Here is a 20,335-nt window from a genome sequence, read left to right as displayed (position 1 = left end):
TCCATTATCTTACACAAGTATTTCCTTTGAGCGGTTAAGAATGCCCAAAGTCCTCATTCTTCACCAGTGGTGAATAGCAGCACAGTGTTGTTTGCCTGGTTCTTAGGCTATGTACTGTGGCTTTTGGTGTCTATGTTCTTTCGGCACAGAAGTTTGGGTTTTTGCCTAAGGTTTTCTTAGTCCTTTTTATGTTAGCACAAGTGGAATTTTCAAAATGTTTTTTTCTAGTTGTTTATTGCCAATATAGAAAGGAAACTGATTTTTTGTTATTAACAAGTTGATTGTTGATTCACTTGTTAGTTCGTTGCTTTTTACAATATTTTGGTTCTTTCTGGTTTTCTATGGTCATGATCATGTATTCCACAGATAAAAATTATTCTTTCTTTCCATACTGTGTGAATTTCATTTATTTTCAGCAACTGCTGGTTCATCAAATAACCTTACTGGTAGTGGGGAACTTCCCTTCCAATTGAGTTTGTTGAAGGTTTTCTTTATTAAATCATAAATTTTAATTTTAAAAATTCTTTTGTATTGTTAACATAATTGTTGCTCTTTTAGTTTCATTATAATGAATTACATTGGTTGGTTTTCAAATGCTAAACCAAGCTTTTAAAACTTAATTTCAGGATTATGAACAACACACACACACACATACACACACTCAATTACATTTTACTAAGGTGTTTTTGGAAAGCTCTGTATATTAGCGGGAATGTGAAGGTAAAGGTTATCATTCTGCTTGCAGAATTAATGGTTTCATATATTTTTAAAAAAGATATTGCATGACTAATTTGAATGTATATCACAGGCATAAAAATTTGTGGGGCGGGTAAAGAGGAAGAAGGGCAGTTACCAGTGTTACCTGGTAGCCATTTGCCAAGCATCCCTTCAGACAAAGTGAGATTTGTCTTCATTCTCTTCCCATGGTATGGACTTGTGCTAACTCATTTAGAGTAAAGTTGGGAGAAGAAAAGAGGGCCTGTTTTTAAGTTCTAAGTGAAAAGACAAAACAAAAACTGCCAATGGAAATGAAAATCCCTTAAATAGGATTTCACCATATTTAATAACACATATGTTCTTTACTTGGTAATGCCATCAACTAGTCACAGCTTCCCAGAGAGGTTCTGGCTCTTTGTCACCTGTGGTTGTTGAGAAGGCAGGTGGGGGCAAATGCAGTTCTGGAAAAGCACAGGAGAGCTACCTTGTCTATGTGAAAATGACTGGATTATAGTTTGTAAATCTTTTTCATCCCTAGAAATTGGATTTTATGACATTTTGAGTAATAACAGAGACAGACCTGGCTTTCAGTTTGGGCTTTGTCCTTGGGTTTTGAGATTTTGGCAAATCAGTTCTCTCTGGGCTTCATTGTCTTTATGTTTAAAATGAGTACATTGGAAAATGTTTTTCTAAAAATCTTTCTAGCTTTTTAAGACTATATGATTCTAGTGATTTTTTTTTTATAATTGCATGTATATATACTATGTATGTCAGCCTGGCAAGGAACTTACTGAAGTAAGATAAATAATTACCGTTACATATTTTATGTGGATGTATTCCACATCTTTAATAATGGAAAATAAAACCAACACCCACATAGTTAAAACCATTTCTAATTTTAATGGACTATACAAATTCTCTTGCCCATGTGTTGAATTGCTAGCATTACATATGCTGTTCTGAACAGGCAATGTAGGAATCTTAAGACTTCTGTATGTTTTACATGCTATGGTTTTCCTTTATTATTATTTATAGTCTGTTGTAAGAAAGCTTTAAGGAATACAAGGCATTAGAACACCATACCTTTAACTAGCTGTGGCATAATACATGATTTGAGTCCCCAATATTTTCTAACACTGAGGTTTGTTTATTAAAAAAGCCCCATGCTGTGACTGAATCAGTCTAATAGAAGCCAAGTTTGAACTTGAACATTCAAATGTCTGCCCATCTATCTTGGGCATATATCATACGTAATGATGTGGGGTCTAGACATCTTTCTGGGTTTGTTTATGTCTGTTATGGATTCCCCTCATTATCCATACTGTTTGAGGGAGACCCCATGGATACAGCTAGTTTATTGCATACTTGTTGTATTTTAAGACTAACTCAGGGTTCCGAGTGTTCTAACTTGGAAGATTCTTCTTTCACTCTCCTGTTTTATGGTGATGATTAAGGTAAAATAGAGTAAGATTTTAAAGAGTGAAGACATATTCAAGTGTGAGGCCCTTGACTGTTTCATGTGCAGTTCTACAATCCTGTCTCTTACACCACTCTCCCTAATTCTTCAAGCTAGTTTGAATGATAACATCTGTTTTCCTGTTTTAAAATTAAATCATATACCATCTGCTATCTGGTTACACTGATTATCACCCCTAACACACACACACACACACACACACACACACACACACACACACACCCCACACATATGTATATGTGTATGTAAAGTTTTAACCTGTAGCTATTACTAATGTTACAGTTTATACATAAACATATTCAGAGTACTAGATTGAGCTGAGTAAGTATACTTTAGATATAAAAGTGAAAATATAGAGGAGAAACTTTAGAAATGAAAGCAAAATTATTTTCCATTTCTGTTTAAGATTTATTATTACCCTAGTTTCTAGTCATTTGTAATAGAGAGCAATAGTCGCAGTACGACGATGCCTGTCCCTTTCCATTACTATTGTGAAGATTTTCCTTTAACATTTTACGAAGTTAGATGTCTCTTTGCATGACTATTTAACTTGAAGGAAATGCTATTCATAGCCCTTATGAGTTATGAACTTATCTTTCTCATTAAATGAAATAAAGAAATCAAATAACATGATCAGAATTTGCAATAAATATTTGTCATCAGTATCTATCATTATGGGTATTTTTGGAGGACATGACACAGTGCTCGCTGTAAATATTCATCATGTCCCTGAGTTTAAAGATGTTTGGATCTAGGATTTCATGCATGCTTATGCAGGCAAGGAACAAAAGAAACTTAGAAACTGAAAGCATAAACATAATCGAGCCGTCCTCTTAAAAGAGAAACCAAGATCAGAGCTTTTCAGGGGAGACTGTGCTCTCCGTGTAAAAGGCCAGTGTAGCAAGAAGTCGTCTATTCCTGATGTCTTCAGACAGCCCGAGCCTTGTGCCCTGTCTAGTTCCTGCATTTTAAGAGCTTGTTCTGTGTAGCAGAAATAATACAATAAATGGGTTTAACCACATTTGTCTCAGCTAGACAGTCTGCTTTGTCAGAGATTGCTGGTACAACATAAACAAATTACGTGTTTGTAGTGCTTTTCAATGAAAGCCCATCTAACAGAGCCGAGATTGTGCTGCAGCAGCTGTGGATTTAATCTCCTACCTGTCAGTTAAAACAGGCATTTCCTGAGCCAGATAAGGACTAGTCGGAGAGGAGGGAAGTAGTCACAGCTGGACAAAGACCTATTGTTATTGACCGATAATTTCCATGTACATTCAACCCTCATTCTACCATGGAGACTACAGCCATAGTGTAGCATTGAAGGAGCTAACAAGGGCTTATTTCTTAAACGTAAATAAAAAGGAGCTAAAGAAAATCAAAGCTGGGCTTTGTGTCATTGACTTGGGGAAATTTTAATGTGCATCTAAATAAAAAAACAAAAAACAAAAAAACTGCCTGTGGCTTTGATCATGCTTCCAGATCATTGTGGACCTGGTAATAAGACTATGGGCAGTATCTGCTCACAAACTGACAGCTAAATATTTAGGAGTTCAGATAGTAACAAAAACCTATGCAATGTCAAAACTTAAATCTGAGGATTGGGGCTTTGCCATGTGATTCCTTTATCATGAGCACTGCAGCTGGAGACATGGATCTGCTGGATTATTGTGTTAAATCAGTTCTGTAATAGCCACATGGGCATGGCTGTGTGCACTTCTCCTGTATTCCAATTTTTAACAAAAAGCCCGATTGCCTCTAGTTACTGGAGAAGTAGTGGGCAGAGAGCAGTGGAAATAAGAGATGAACATCTTTGCTTTCTTTTTCCTGCCCATGTGTTGAAGGGGTGCAGTAGGAGAGCAAGGTTCACTCTCTCCTCATTTCACTTTTGTACCTATAAACATTTATACGGCTTAAAATGACTTGTATAAGCCTGAAAGGCTTGATTAGGAAATAACCTTTCTTAAATGGTTATATGGTACAATAGGCACCACCTCCTATACTAGGAGTAGCTGCTAATGATTAGGGCACTGGGGGATCAGCCCATGTATTTATCCTGACTTGGTTAGCAATCTAAATACACAACTTTTCAATGTTCACTTGAAATTTCAATTTAAAGTAATTCATGCAAGTGAATATATGGGCCTGAATGTATAACTCAAAGCATAATAACCTGAGTTTAGACCCCCAAAATCCACCAAAAATTCCAGGTGTAGTAAATGCCTGTCACTCTAGCTCAGGGCCTGGGGCGCTGTGAGCAGAGATAGGTGGGCCACTGGGTGCTTGCCAGTCAGCCGTTCTTGCCAAATTAGTGAGCTCCAGGTTTGGGGAGAGAATTTGCCTCAAAAAAATATGTGAAAGATGATAGAGGAAGACATCTGAAGCTGACCTCTGACTCCTACATGCATGCACTTTATGTAAATGTACTCTCACACATGTCCACATACATGAACACATGTATCTATACAAAAGAAGAATTAAAATGAATATATGTATGAAAGGGTTCCTTCTATTCTTGTACTGAAAATAGATTTTTCACACAATATTTTCTGATTATGGTTTTCCTTCCCCAGCTCCAGCCAGCTCCTCCTCACTTCCCCTCCTACCACAAAACAAAGAAACAGAAGAAGAGCCAAAGAAAAGCCCAAGAAATACATATAAATGCAGAGATGCACACATTCGCACACACATTTTTTATATATTAAAATTTTAAAGTTTTCATAGAAATTTCAATTTGCAAGGAGCATTTTGTCATTCTGATCTTGACATAATACTCCTAAGGTAGTGGAAGTCTCAGCTTTAGAGTCTTCTTTTGTGAAACACGGGGAACAGAATGGCAGCAGGGGTCAAACTATGTGTCCTGATGTCCTTTGCTGCAGAGATGGCGCCTTTGCTCCTGTCTGCTCTTCCCCTCAGTGCTCCTGCCATACTATTTTAGTCAGTCTCTTTCCTTCACATCTCATGATTAGAACAAATCCAGCTCACAATGTTCTTTTATTGGTCCAGAAGTTTAGGGGCGACTTTATATGGGCATACTTTTAAATCTGAGATGTGCATTCTTAGTTGTTTCCATCAAGAATTGTCATCAAAGGGAATGCAATATTGTGCTAAAGTAAAAATGAATGCATCAAAATAAAGGAGAAAGGAGTCTTAAAATCCATTTCTCTGTTTCTATGTCATTGTCTGTCTGTCTGTCCATCTATCTCTCTCTGTCTCTTACTCTCTCTCCTCTCAGTGTTCTTTTTTTTAGAGGTAAAGTCTTTTTAAGTAGCCCTGGCTGGCTTAGAACTTGCTGTGTAAGCCAGGTTGGCCTCAGACTTGTAGGCTATCCTCTTTCTGCCTCAGAGGTACTGGAATTACCATACTTAGCTTGTTTCGTTCTTTATTTCCTCTTTAGACAGTCTATTATGTAACCAGTACAAGCCGTGTCCTGTGGCAATGCTCATGCCCCTGTCTCCCAAGTGCCCTGGTGCATTTTCACCCTTCTTCCAGTTCTTAGTAAGATGTTGTAGTGAATACAATCACACTGAAGAGTCACTGGTTTTGTCCCCACCATGAACTCTGTTTCCCACTTTATCCTGGTGGCTCACCAGCCTCTTTCCCTTTCTCCTCACCACTGGCTTCTGCTTTTTTAGTTGTGATTATATTGTTGGGTTATTGACTGCATTATTGAGTTAGTGCCAGTCTACATTGAACAACACTATTGGCTGGTCATTTTAACAGCAGGGAGTCTTGAGAGGTGAATGACTGTCACATCTGATTCTATACTGCAGAATCTGCCTTCATTTGGCAAATGAGGCATTAGCCTTAATTACCAAAATAAATAAATGAATAAATAAATAAACAAATGAAAATAAAAAAGAGAATGTAAGAGAAGTTTTATTTAACCAATATTTGGGCCAGTTTGCATTATTAAATTCTGCTTTGTGATCTTTATTATTGATATTTTCCCAGTAGGCATGTTTTGCATACCTTTAAGTGTTTTGAATATTCATTTTTTACACAGAGACTGAATTAAGAATTTGCATCTAGTTTCTGTCTGTAACTTTCTCCATTGCCTGGAATTTCATCAAGGGACACAGTGGGTAGGAGGATGTTGTGGTGGCACAGCAGGCTTCATGCGGTTTGGAGGATCTACTCTTCTCCACTGGCAGCGTGGAGGAGCACCTGAGTTGAAGCGGTGTGCTTTCATCTCCAAGGAGGCCCTCAGCAGACCATGGGTCAACCAATATCATGTTCTCTCTTCTCCTAGTGCATTTGGAGACACTCTCCTGGCAGCCTTTTGTGATTGTGTCTGCCACATGTTTTCTTCTGTCGAACAGAGAAGATGTGCAAGAGGGAAATCGGCCCACCTTGCCTCTGCTTATGGACCACTGAGGAAGTCTAAATTGTTCTCTATTTTCATTTCCCCTGTACTAAGCTTGAGTTAGGTCTAAGCTTCCACTCTGTTCAGCCCTCTCAGTGACTCTGCATCACTCTCAGAATACAACCCAGTTTCCTTCCTGAGCTCCTCCCTGCCCTGGAGGACCTGCTGTGTCTCTGACTTTCTAGTCCCTCCTTCCCACTCTCCACTCACTTCTGGTGTCACTGCCCCTCTGGGATATCACTGCTGCCTTAGCATCTTTGCATTCTCAGCCCTCTGCCAGAATCTCTATCCTCTCAGCTAACCTCAGTGCATATTTTCCCACCATTATTGTCTGTCTTCCTTTAGAGACATTTTTGATCATCCACATCCAAAAAGTTCTCAGTCCTTCCTGCCTCCCACACCAACTTCCTGTGGCCCAATGACTGACTTGTTCACCAAGTTTGGGTTGCAGATGTAGGATTGTATGTGTGAGCTTGTATATATTATATGAGTATGTGTATGTATGAGTGTGTGTACTGTGTATGTGCATGGTAGATGAGAGTATGTTGTATGTGTGCTTTGTGTGTGAGCATATGCATGTTGTGTGTGTGAGTGTGTGGTATATGAAAGTATGTTGTATGTATGTTTCCTATGTGTGTATAGTGTGTGGGTGAGCATGTATATGTTGTGTGTGAGTTTGTGTGTGGTATATGAAAATATATTGTATGTGTTGCGTGTGTATGTTGTGTATGAGCATATATATGTTGTGTGTATATGTGTGTGGTGTATTAAAGTATGTTGTGTGTGTTTTTTGTGTGTATATGGCATGTGGGTGAACATGTGTATGTTGTATGTGAGTGTATAGGATATATATGTACATATATAGCGGTGTTTATATGTGTGTTACATTGTGTTGTGTGTGTGGCATATATGTATATGTGTGTACTGTATGTGGTTTTTGTATATGTGTGTTTTGCATGCATATGGCTTGGATTTAACATGAGTTGTTCAAGTGTGGCTCTTTTGTGTGTGTACTGTGTGTGTTGTATGAGAGTGTTTTGTGTGTATGCTGTATGTGTTGCGAATATGTATGTAAGTGTGGTATACATTCTAAAAGTGGACTAGGAGTGGGACATAGTTCTCCAGGGTGACATCACAGGGCATAGGGCTTCTGTTCTAAAGCCTGATGTGTAATGTAGATCACAGACCTGAAGGCCATCTGTCTTGTGGTGACAGTCACTGTTTATGCCTGTCCTCAGGACCCATTTTCTGAGTATCACCTGCTTGTCCTCCAACCACACACTGTACAGAGCTGTCTCCCAATGATGCCCCCTAAGACTGTCCACATGCCAGCCCTCAACAACATGGGAGTCTTCTCTTTATACCCTGCACTGTGTATTTCTTGGGCCTTCTTGCTTAAAAGGAAACAGCTTTTGTTCTCTGTGATAGTTGGAGCTTAGATGTTCTTCTAGAATATGTATCATATAATCAGTCCAAGATGGCATAACAAACTTTACTTTTTAAAATCATTATTTTAGAAAAATATATTCCTGCTTCTGTTAAGAACATTTCATCCTTTTAGGCAGGAATGATGCAATGGGTGAAGGCTCTTAGCATTATCTAAAAATTATAGTAAAGAGAAATGTCAACTGATAAAATTAGAAAAAAATCTTGATAAATGAATGAAATCAATTTAAAATTTTCTTACTAAATAGTAACCCTGGAGGATAGACTTTGATATAGGCAGATGCAAGCTCACCATCATGAATTGTGCTTGGAGGTTTTGACTCCTGTCACCTTCATGTGAGGCTTGCAGACTTTGACTTGATCAAGCAGATAAACATCTTCATTGTGGCCTCACCTTGGTTTTTAAGTCAATACAAGTTTTGGATGCATCTGTCACAAATTCCTGTGAGCCTACTTGGTACAAGGCCCCTCACTGAGCCCTTGTGAGTACAAAGCCCGTGCTTTGTAGCTGCTGGAACAGAACTTTAACAAGACCTGCAGTTTCAAATGTAAACCTGCATGTCTAGATGAGGAATTTAATAATTGAACTGTGGTCATTGCTAACAGAATAAGCTTGTATAAAATAGTTCGTGAGTCAAAGCCAGTTTGCCTTCATTACAGGTCAAAAGTTTATGAAAGCTTTATATCTGGATATGGCTGCTATAGAGGCGGGAACACACATTCTTTACAAATGGGAATGCACTCACATGGCATTTGTACAAAATATGAAAAAGAAATCATTTTCATCTTGGCAAAACACTTTGATCATTGTGTATTTAATGAGGTTTCCACTTAAGAACAACAATCATCAGTCTCTAAAATGCTTCATACTTCTCTGGACAGAAGACAGGCTAGCATAAGACATTCATCTTCACTAGTCTTTGGAAATATCCAGAGTAATTGACTAGCTCGGTCTTCTGTGATGGCCTGGTGACCACTAACTGTGACTATTTGCATAATAGTCAACTCTTCACTTCTGTAGTGATAACTGTTTGTATCTGATTAAAATTAAGACTGCTTTAGTTCTCTTGACTTTTCCAGAAGTTGCAAAAATTGAGATTTGCTGTTCTGCTTTAAGCAAACAAATGCACACATGGGGATAACAATATGCTGAGTTTATGCAGATTTTACAGCACAGATCTGAATAAAATGCCCACTAATAGACCCTTAAGGAGTAATAAACACACATGAATTTTCCTTAGTTGCACTTTAAAGTGATTTTAACATACTACTAGACCTTAACAATAATATTTAATTGACAAGATTATGCATTTGTATGGATTGAAAAGGTGGTAGATATCTAATTCCAAATGAATCATAAATTTTACTTTTGCATAACATGTTTTATTAATTTCTTTATGGCTGGGATATTCTATTTCCCTCCTGGTGAGAGTTTCTTAAAACATAGTAAGGAAACTTAAGCACATTTAATTAACATTTATCTTCTTTTTTAGAAAGTGATCTGACTTATGTCCTCATAAATATTCTTGAATTTTTTCTGGTATATGCATCATGGAAATACCATGAAGCAATACTTAATGGAATTTTTTGGCCATAATTTGATTTTCTTCTTCAGCAAATTCTTCCTTGCTTAGTTGGCATTATCTCAAGCAATCTGATGGACAGGAGGACCTATAATAGGGTGTAGTGAGGACTAACTTAATAGTACTTTGTGATGAAATGAGACCATGGACATCCTTATATTTCCAGTGCCAGGCTACCAGCCATCCATGTGATATCTATTTTTTGAAGAGTTGAATTAAAATTGGCACTTCCTCCTTCTTCAGGAGGTAACATGCCTCCCAAGAGTGTCAGAGGTTGCTATGTGTCAAGCTCTTCATTTCCTGGAATAAGGAATAAGGGACAAGACAGTAAGAGACAATAGTAGAAAGTAAATCAGTTAATGTTAAGTCCGTGTTCTTTCCTCTGAGGCGGTGGTGGCGTACGCCTTTCATCCCAGCACTTGGGAGGCAGAGGCAGGCGGATCTTTGTGAGTTTGAGGCCAGCCTGGTCTACAGAGTAAGATCCAGGAAAGGCACAAAGCTATACAAGGAAACCCTGTCTTGAAACAAAACAAAACAAAACAAAAACGAACAAACAAAAAAACCAACCAAACAAAAAAACAAAAACAAAAAACCATGTTCTTTCCTCTGAAAAGTTCCATGCATAGAGAGAACATATATAGATAAGTGAGAACTAAAGCAATAATCTTTATTATTGGGATCTGGTAGATTAATAAGATGTCAGGCCATTTAAAGTCTGAGTAGGGCTGGTGGATAGCATATGCAGTGGGTATGAAGAGGTATTGAGAAGGATGCACGTCTCCATCAGGACTGGCCTTTCTTTTTGGGGTGTATCTGGAGAAGTGTTGTAGGACATGTGCCCACTGACTGACTGACAGCCTCTGTGCTTGTCCTCTCGCAGATCCTTTCTCTCCTCAGTAACCAAAGAAGAAAGCAAGGAGAGCAGGGCTGGAAGAGGAGTGAATAACAGTTGTAAGGACGACTGAGCAAATTGATTTGATTTTGCCTATCTCACTCACTCTTGGCAAAGTTGTGGGCATAATGAGAAGCTGGGGACAAGCCATGTCTCTTTCATTTCTTCTGTAAATATTTCATGTTTCATTACTGAAAGGTCTGATTAGTAAAGAGAAAGAAGTGCTGTAGCTGCTCTCTTAAATTAACTTGTTGGTGTGGAGTACATAGAGTCATGTGCGGCTTAGTTTGTCACCTTGACACAAGCCAGAGTCATCTGGAGAGAGGGAAAGCCAGTGAGGGACTACCTTCATTAGACTGACCTGCAGGCAAGTCTGTAGGGGCATTTTCTTGATTATTGATTGGTAGAGGAGGGTCCAGCTCACTGTGGATGATGCTACCCTAGGCTGGTGGTTCTGGATAGTAGAAGAAAGCAGGAGGAGTAAGTTGCAAGGAGCATGTCAGTAAACAGCATTTCTCCATGATCTCTGCCTCAGTTCCTGCATCCAGATTCCTGCTTGAGTTCTTGTCCTGACATCCCTTGTTGTTGGACTATAATTGGGAAGAGTAAGCCAAATAAGCCCATCCCTCCCCAGATTCCATTTTGTCATGGTGCTTATACCAGAATCGGGAATCATACTAGGACAAATGGTACACATGCACTATAATGCTAGCTTTTTGTTAATTTGCTCACCAAAGAAGATGACGGAAGGGAAGTAAGAGGCTAGGCTTTGTGCAGGATGCTTTTAAATTTTACTACCTTTGGGGATCTTCTGCACCAATTAGTAAGAATTTCAAAAATTCTGGAGGACACTGAATTATATTATAATTGAATAATTAACAATGACAACAGATTGTTTTGTCTATTATCATTCTGGCACCCAAGAAAGATGAGAATAAAAGAGAGAGACAGTAGATGAAAAGGAGAAGGGGCCAGAAGGAAAGGTGGTGAGATGAAAGCTCTCCTAACAACAGACAGAAACCAAGCATCCTTTTGTGGGTGGACTGCATCATCCACCCAGTGTGCATGCATTGACTGTTGGTGGGATTCGGAGTGCAAATTCTCTAGGAGATGTGTGTTCCAGACCTGCTTATGCCAGGATTTCCTTTTGATTATTCTTCAACTGCAGTCAGCTATGCATTTGCTAAACAAGACTAGCAAATGAAAACAAGGTTATATGAAGATGTGTGTTGATACTTTCTTCTGGAACAAGAACACTGTGATTCATACCCTCTGCATCTGTAGGCACAATATCACCACAAAATGGAAATTCCTGCTCTTGTTCTGAACCATGGGTCAGTCATTACACATGTCTGATATTCTCTTATCCCTATGTTGAACGCAATGGGGCAGATTAAAATAAAAATGCCACTCGCCATTCAGCATCTTTGTGTGTACCTAGAAAGACATGGCTAGTGAATTGAAGAGCATAGTGGATCCTGGAAACTGTGGCCAACATAACTCAGTGTATGGACTTTCTAAGAAAGAGCAGACAGAGCAGAGTCTTCTGGTGTTCCACATTCTTAGCAGAACATCTTCTGCTAAAAGGTTTCTATTGAGGCAAGAATATATGCTGCCAAATGAGACCTTTCCTTTCATAATCCTCCAAAATGAACTGCTCAAGCACTGCAGTTTGACATGCACCTTTTGGCACAGAGGGGACTCCTGTCTACATTTGAAAGCTCTTCATATAAGTTCCCTGGGCCTTTTATTCATTGTTCTAGATGCTGTAGTTTTTGCAGTAGTAATAATACATTATGCAAATGACTCAGCTGTTCTTTCCAATGAAAAGTGTGGCAATTAGAGACACTGACCCTTTTCCACTGTGTCTGTCTGTGTTCTCTCTCTCTCTCTCTCTCTCTCTTCCTCTTTCTTTCTGTTATGGTGTACATACATTGGAGATTTTCTTTCCAACATTTCAAAAAACTTTTTCCAGTTAAACCATACCAGGAATTATTTTCTAGAAATAGATCATTAAAAAAAACAAACAAAACAAACCTCACTTTCTCGGTCTTTAGCTCAAACATAGACATTAATTTTCACATGATTTTTCAATACAAATACTTATTGCATATCACTAAAAAAAAAGTGAAATCATCTCCATGAAAGAGAAAATGAGGCCCCCTGAGTGTCACTCTGTTTGCATATTAGCACACAGCCAGGTCTCTGCCAAGTTGCTCTCTGACTGACTGCTACAGATGCTCTTTCTCAAGTATTCTGAGTCAGATCTTTAGTGCAAGTCTTCAGGGACAAACAATAGCACCTGTCCCTCACAAGCTATCAGGCGAGAGTTAGCCTATTCATGTATCTTTAATGAAGCTGGGGGCAGATGGCAAGAAATGGCATCGTCAACAACTTAGCACTGGGAAAACAAAGGCATGAGTCTTGACACAGCAATGCTATTTCACGAATTTGGAAGGGAGCGGACCCAAGTGTTTCATACGCATCTGCTGCTGTCTTCCTTCCTGAAAGATGTAAGGAACACCCTACCAATTAAAATTTCTAGGCATGTTGGATGGACAATGTTTTCCCCACCCTCTCTAAAAGGGAAATGCATTGGTCAGGGGTTGCAGAAGGGTAGGACAGGGACACAGTTGTGCTTGGGGGTCATTTGTTCTTCCAGGATGCACTGAGCTTGACCCATGATGAGATCCTTCTTTCTCATTAACTCACCCAGTACCCTGCCAATTAGTGCTTTCTTCCAAAGCAGTAAAAATAATGACATTTTCATGCTGAGATTTATTTTGGCTACATCAAGCTTTATTCTTATACTAATAAAATCATTTTCTTCTCTTTATGTATAGAATAATTAAAGAATATCTCAATATATACAAAGAAAGTTACCATTTCAAGAAAGAAAAATGCTATCTGAAATTTTGATATGTCCACATGACAAGACATGTGGAGACTAGTTACTCTTTGATGGAGTGTGGGGAATTTGATTACTTTTATTTTTTAGTAAAATTCTTTGGAAAGTTGTGTTCTCCCATGTGACTACCCTTCCCAGCATGTCACCAAATGGGTGAGTTGGGTATGGGGGAGAGAGAGATCGAAGTCAGAATGGATTAAATTTTTCAGAACACATACAAGTTTTATGTATTCATAATGCTTCATCCACCCTATCAGTGACACTCAGAGCAATGACCTTAGTTCACAGCCTGTAGAAGAAGAAAGTGTTGTGTCTGTTATGTGGTTTTTGTATGGCCACCAAGCCCTCTTCCCCAGTCTTTACTCATTACTCAACCCTTCTTTCCCTTTCATTCCCATGTTCAACAGACTATAGTGTACACATGGAGAACCTGCTGGTAAGCAGGCTGTAGAGGACAATAGAAGTATCAGTGAGCTTTATTACCCTTGCTAATCTTTTAAGATAATGTTTTCAACATGCTGGGCAAATCTGAGTCAGTTGTGGGGATACTGTCAGTTTCCTTGTGCTATTATAGTATAAATTCTAGCATCTTCCCATTGAAGGACATTGGATAAAGGTTGTGTATGATCTTCTGTATTGTTTACTACAAATGCATGGAAACCTGCAACTTTGTCTGTAAAACTGCCAGTTCTTTCTTATTACAGAGCACTGCATTCCTAATGCCATTTAGATCTGCTTTGTAAGATACAACTTCAGGCTTAATATAGCATGATAATTCGTAATAGAAGCTTCAGACCTGACTAGCACAAACTTAGATCTTGATCTGACCTTGGATCTTCGGCATACCACTCTTTAGTTGATGGAGTATTTAACTTTGTCCAGCTTTGTCTTTCTCATTAAATGAATAAAGATAAAAGTGAGTGTCTCACAGGCTTGAGAGGATTAAATGAGACAGGGTAAACATATCACCTTTTCAAGGGAGACATAAAGGGAACAATGGGAGATATTAGATAGCATCACTACCTCTCTAAAGCTCTAGGAGGAAATGTAGTGTCTGCACTCAGAATACATTCTCACCAGTGAGTGTCTATCCTGGCTTTAAAAAAGGGCACTTTGCCCCACCACATTATTGCTTTATTTAAAATAATTAAAAGGCAAGGTGCTGGGGATGTAGCTCAGTGGTAGAGCTCTTACCTACATGTACAAAGACCTATGTTTGATCCCCATCATTTAGAATAAAATGTTAAGGACAATTTCATTTCGTGGAGCTAAATGATTGTAGCTAATGAATATGTTGTAATCAGTGATTGGAATTCATGACAGTAAATATCAAGAGCAAATAAATTTTGGGTAACAATGAGAAAACTTTATTTAAAATTTGATAGTGTTTACATTATTCAAACTCAAGAACTGTCTCCAAGAATATGGTCCTGACATGCAGAATTACTGTCAGCGGGAGACCTCTAGGTCCCTTGACTAAAAACCAATCTCTCTTTTTACTACTACTAAAGTCACCATGTAATAACAAACACATTAGGTGGAGTGATTGGCATTCTGGACTCTAGGTTCAGCTCTCAGATGCAGTGTAACCCTAGGCTTGTATCTTAAGTGATCTAGTGGTCTGTTTCCTTGTATGTTGAATTTGAGGACTGGACTAATGCGGATTCTCAAGTACTGGTCCCTGGGTCAGCAGTAGTAGCTTTATTTGGGAGCTGCTCAGAAATGTCCATGCTCCAGCTTTGCCTCCAATACAAAGATTCCCCAAGTCCATGAGCCTGAGGAAGCGCATTGTCTGTTTTAAAGAACCCTCTGGTGTGTTTGGATGCACACCAAAGCATCACCACTCTCCATGAAATTTTGGTTTTAATATTTGGATCATTGGACCTCACCTCATAGTATCTGACTCAGAAGATGTGCCGTGGATCTGGAGAATTGCTCTATGAAAATACTGCTGATGCTGTTGGACAAACACTTCACTTTGTCAACTACCAGCCTACATCTTCTCTGTGCTCCAGTCCAACTATGGTTCTGTTAGCACTACTGCTCTCAAACTATCTCTATTCCCTCCTCTTTATGGAAACAGCCTCTGGATAATAGTTATCAATGAGGGTTTTGTTTTTTTAAACTTCTTAATTTGTAGAGTATAATAGAAAAGAATGACCCTAAATTCTTACAGGATGAAACACCTACATTTATGTATTTAACATTAAAAACAACCCTAGGGAGTGGAGGGATAGCTCAGTGGGCAAAACATTTGTTGTGCAAATCTGAGGATCTGAGTTAGAATTCCCAGAACTTACATAAAGCTGGGTGTGGTAGCACACATCTGTCATCCCAGTACTCTCAGAAGGAGCTGGGAGGCAGAGACAGGAGACTCTAGAAGTTTACAGGCTAGCTAGCCTGACATTTGCAGTGTTCAACAACAAAGATGGTCTTAAACAAGTGAAAGTTGGGGACGAGCACCCAGGGTTGTCCTCCGACCTCCATAGGTGGACTTATCCAGACACACAGGCTTCATATACATGAACATACACATTTACACTACAGACACCATAAAAAAACACATCATATACATAATAAAAATGAAAACAACCAATCCATTTACTGCAAGAGCAGAACTTTCAGATGGACAATCCCAGTCAAGAGCTAAGCCCTTGTCCCTCTCAACTGCTCCTTGTGTTGTCTGCTCCCTGAACACGGCAGATGGAAAATTAAATTTGATTTCATTCTAAGATGCTACTTAACAAGGAACAGTGAGACCCCCACGTTTCATCTCCAGACAGTTATTACACCTCTTCTTTCTCATGGTTTTCTAGAAGCTTGGGACTGGGTTACACTCATTGAGGCACATTGTCTGCTAAGTGCATGACAAGCCTCTGCTCTCTCAAATGAAGGACTCAGTTAGTTCATGTTTTCCTTCTTGAAGTAGAGTTATGGGAAGATCCACTGTTTTCTGCTTATCCATTTGATAATTTCTTTTACTAAGTATACAAAAAAATCCAAAGACCTAATGTTCACTATAATATAACGTCACTTATTACGTTAGAGAATGTGCTCAGTCTTGGCTTTGATTGTCTGTCATATCCTTACAATGACTGTGTAAAGTACCTAGTCAGCATTCACAAATTTGACAAATAGGGTCAGGAGAGTTAAGTCTTTCAAGACCACACAGCTCAGAAAATGTAGGGTACAGATTTTGGCTTGTTCACTAACAAAGACATTGTAAGTTCTCAATAAATACATGTTGAATAAATGAAGGACATGTGTCACACTGTCTTCTTTTAAAAGTATTTTTGTTAACTATTGTAGCACAATGGATTTTGGTCACATTCACCTTGCTCTTTCACTCTTCCCTCAGTTCCTCTCAGATCTATCCCTACCTCTCTATACCTACTGCATGTGAATATTTTGCCTGAACATACGTATATGTACCACATGCATGCCTTGTGTCCACTGAGACTAGAAGAAGGTATCTAGTACCCTGGATATGTGGTAATAGATGGTTGCAAGACTCCATGTGGGTGCTAGGAACCAAACTTTGTCTTCCACAAGAGCAGCAAGTGCCCTTAACTGCTGAGCCATCTCTGCAGCCTCTCCTCACCCCATCACTTTAAAAATAACTCCTCTAGTACAATTTGTGATGCCCACACTTTCCTGAGTGTGAGACCATCACTTGGAGCATGGTCAATCTACAGGGGCCACATCCTTAAAGAAAACTGATTCTCTGTGCCCAGAAGCGATCAACTGTCTGTAGCTCCTCAGTTAGAGGTAGAGGCTCATGAGCTTCCCCTTCTATGCTAGAATGTTGACTGATGTCATCTTGTGCAGGCAGCTATAGCTGCTGTGAACTCATGAGGGCAGCAATCCTGTCACATCTGAACACACTATATTTCTCCCATCCTCCCTGACCCCTACCTCTTAGAACCTTCCTGCTCCCTCTTCTGGGATGGTTTCTGAGCCTTTGGAAGCTGATGTGATGTAGATGTCCCATTTGAGGCACTCCACTGCCAGTTTTTTAGTAATCATAGAATTATAAAGTTGGAATGGCTTCATATGTTTTGTATATGTATTTTCATACAGACACACACACACACACACACACACACACATGCGCGTGCACACGCACACACATTTATGTAGAAATATACAGCACCTCTAGGGAAAGGGCAGGTGCTGCCCCATCTCAGAGCTATTTTTGGAAAAATTTATCAGAAAATTTATGTTTGTACAATGCTTCCCTAAAAGCCATCTTGAGACTAGTTCTGTCTCTGTAACTGCTCAGTCTCAGCATCATCTTCTGTACATGACACGTAACATATTATTCTCTCTCTCTTTCTTAAGCTGAGTGGGATGATTTTTTTTTCAGCTGCTTCTCAAATCCTTAATACACAGTAGCAATTTATTTCATTGCTAGGTGAAAAAAAGAAAGAAAAAAGAAACAACATGTTGCCTTCTCTTCAGGGTAAAGCATCTTGTATGGTACTCTAGGCACATGTGAATGCCACACCTCTGGAGGACCATAAAAGGATGTTCTTTGATGAGCAGTGATCACTCATAATGACATTGTGCTTCGTTTTCTGGCATGGCACACGTCACTTTCATCGTGGACATTGCACATGTGTACAGGGTCACAGAAAACGGGCTGAACAGCAAATCTGGTGCCTTTCTCCCAGGTTAAAGGTGACACATGGGCAATAGAGGTTCAGCACCAATTTAAGCAGGCAAAGTTTGTTCCCCCATGTACAAAGCTTGGGCTTACCTCAGCTAAAAGAGAAGAAATAGCTGCTCAAAGCTAGTTTCTTTCACGCCCCACTGGCAAGGTAGTAATTGCACAAAGACCTTTTTATTTACGTTGATTTTCCTGAGAAATGAATTCAGAAAAAATACTGTAAAGTGTTTATTTTTTGCTTGCCCTTTATTAACCCACATCTTAGGGCATTCCCCAGAGAAAGACTGTTGGCAAATGAAACCTCTCAGACCCATACAGAAGCATTTGCACAATGTCTCTGGCTGTGAAGGGCCAGGGCCAAGAGAAGGCAAGCTGGTACCCTTTAGATAGTGGCGTCAGCTCATATGTGGTCATTTTGCCTAAAGAAGAGATTTAGAAATTTAGACAGAAGAAGCATTTGGGTTTGTAGAATTGCTGGCAAACATTTATATCTTAAATAGTATATCACATAGCTCTTTCATGCTAGTAAAAAGCCATAGATCTGTCTGAACCAAAAGAGCATGCCTTTTGACACATTTCTGTTCTGGTCTTTAAATGAGTAAAGTCCCATAGCTCAGCCTATGGAATCAGGTCCCCAAAGCCAGGACAAAGCCTTTCTGCTCTGCTTTGCTGGAACCAGGGCAGCATGCCAGTAAAGAAAGGAGCTAGGAAATTAAAATGTGATTTTCAGGAGCATGATTCTGTCATAGCTCTGATTCCCTTTATATGGAGTACAAATACTGATGTAAAGTGAATATTTTTCTCTTTTGCATTTTTGTGGTCTTTGATACGTTTATTGAGGTCAAATGAAATCTGATATAGTAGGATTTATTATGAGTTGCTCAGTGGATACAACTCCATAATTACTGAGCTACATGGCAGTGCATAAAGCTGACAAGCAATTTATATGTTACATCGAGGTGTGTATGGCAAAGGATATTAGTTTAATTGGGCGCCAAGATATAGTAGCCTTAAATCTGAAGCTCTGTGTGTTTAATATAATGCAGTGAGGCTTTGGAAGAAGCTCCTCAACGAGGGAGACACAGCTTCTGGAATATATAACAATTAGACATTACTTTCTGGACAAGGACACCGAATACTTTTTTACAATGATGCTTAGAATGCAATGCAGCGGAGAGGGCAAAACTGCTCACCCACAGGGTGAGAGAAAAGAACATTTAGTTTTCCTGTTCTTTCTTTCAAGAAAGAAGGTAAGAAAAACAAGTCAGGAGAGAAGGCCATTAACCACTTTGTAGCGAATGCAGGGATATGGTTGGTCTGTGGTGAAGTGATGGCACTGAGGTCCTAATGGCATTCCAGGAGAGGGGTTAGGTGAAATTTGCCTGAATTTTCTCAGCTTCAGATCTGGAAAGAGGTTAGAGGTGGGTAGCTGTGTGGGTACCAAAGCACCTCCAGCAGTGGGAGACAAACGGTCTTGGCGTCATCTGCTCCCTCTCTGATCACAGGCTCTCTTCTGTTTAGCAGGTTCAGGGGCACATGCCTCCGCTCATGATCCCAATTTTTCCACATGACCAGCGGACCCTGGCAGCAGCTGCTGCCGCCCAACAGGGATTCCTCTTCCCCCCTGGAATAACATACAAGCCAGGTAAGTGGAGAGCCACGCACAGTTTGGGAAATGCTCAGGCCCATATGTTTTTACTCAGTAGTCACAACAAACATAGGAGCAGACAAGGGAGCTATAGTTAAAAACACCAAAAAAACCTATTTTAAAGTAAAAGCAGAGCTGGTGAGGTGGGCATTGTAATAACTAGTTGGTCTCTAGAACTTTTGCTTTCTCATCTCCTGTTTGACTTTGTTCTGAACTCACAGATGAAGTCCTGTTCTGTTCTTGCTGCTTCTCTCGCACACACCTTTACTGTTAGCTGTGTCTTTGGTTGTCCACAGATCTTTTCTTTCTCTACTGAGCTTCACACACCAGGAAACCGGTCACACACTGTGGAAAATGCTGGTGTTTTGTTTTGGTGTTGTTGGTTTTTTTTTTTTTTTTGGTAAGATTTCTCTTAGGGAAAAATAAGTTAAAACTGCTGATTTAATTAGCTCACCACTAATGGGTAAAGTTCTTTTTGATTTTGGTCTAAATAATGAAGCATTCAGTAATATTCTTCATTCATCCTAGAACCTCAAAAAAAAGCAGGTCACATAACCTTGTAGTGAAATATGCTTTGAGATGATTTAGCAAATGTTATGATTTTTCTTTTTTCCTCTGAGTTTACTGGACTC

At 39.3% G+C, this 20,335-nt stretch overlaps 1 protein-coding gene across 13 annotated transcripts in view; it reads left to right on the top strand.

The window, feature by feature from the left end:
* The window catches only part of Sox6 (SRY-box transcription factor 6), a 543,724-nt gene that overhangs the window by 407,285 nt on the left and 116,104 nt on the right, over window positions 1-20,335 (top strand). For 10 of the 13 annotated variants that reach the window (XM_036195545.1, XM_036195551.1, XM_036195535.1 and 7 more), the window contains one exon: window positions 19,577-19,700. In XM_036195545.1, the coding sequence (XP_036051438.1) occupies window positions 19,577-19,700 (124 nt within the window). The remainder of the gene's footprint in view (window positions 1-19,576; window positions 19,701-20,335) is intronic. The other 3 variants (XM_036195585.1, XM_036195569.1, XM_036195493.1) reach the window with 1 other exon arrangement.

This window comes from Onychomys torridus, chromosome 1 (assembly GCF_903995425.1).
Source record: "Onychomys torridus chromosome 1, mOncTor1.1, whole genome shotgun sequence".
NCBI classification, from domain to species: domain Eukaryota; kingdom Metazoa; phylum Chordata; class Mammalia; order Rodentia; family Cricetidae; genus Onychomys; species Onychomys torridus.
Note: the sequence above shows the minus strand (reverse complement) of the source record. Positions and strands in the feature narration are given on the sequence as shown.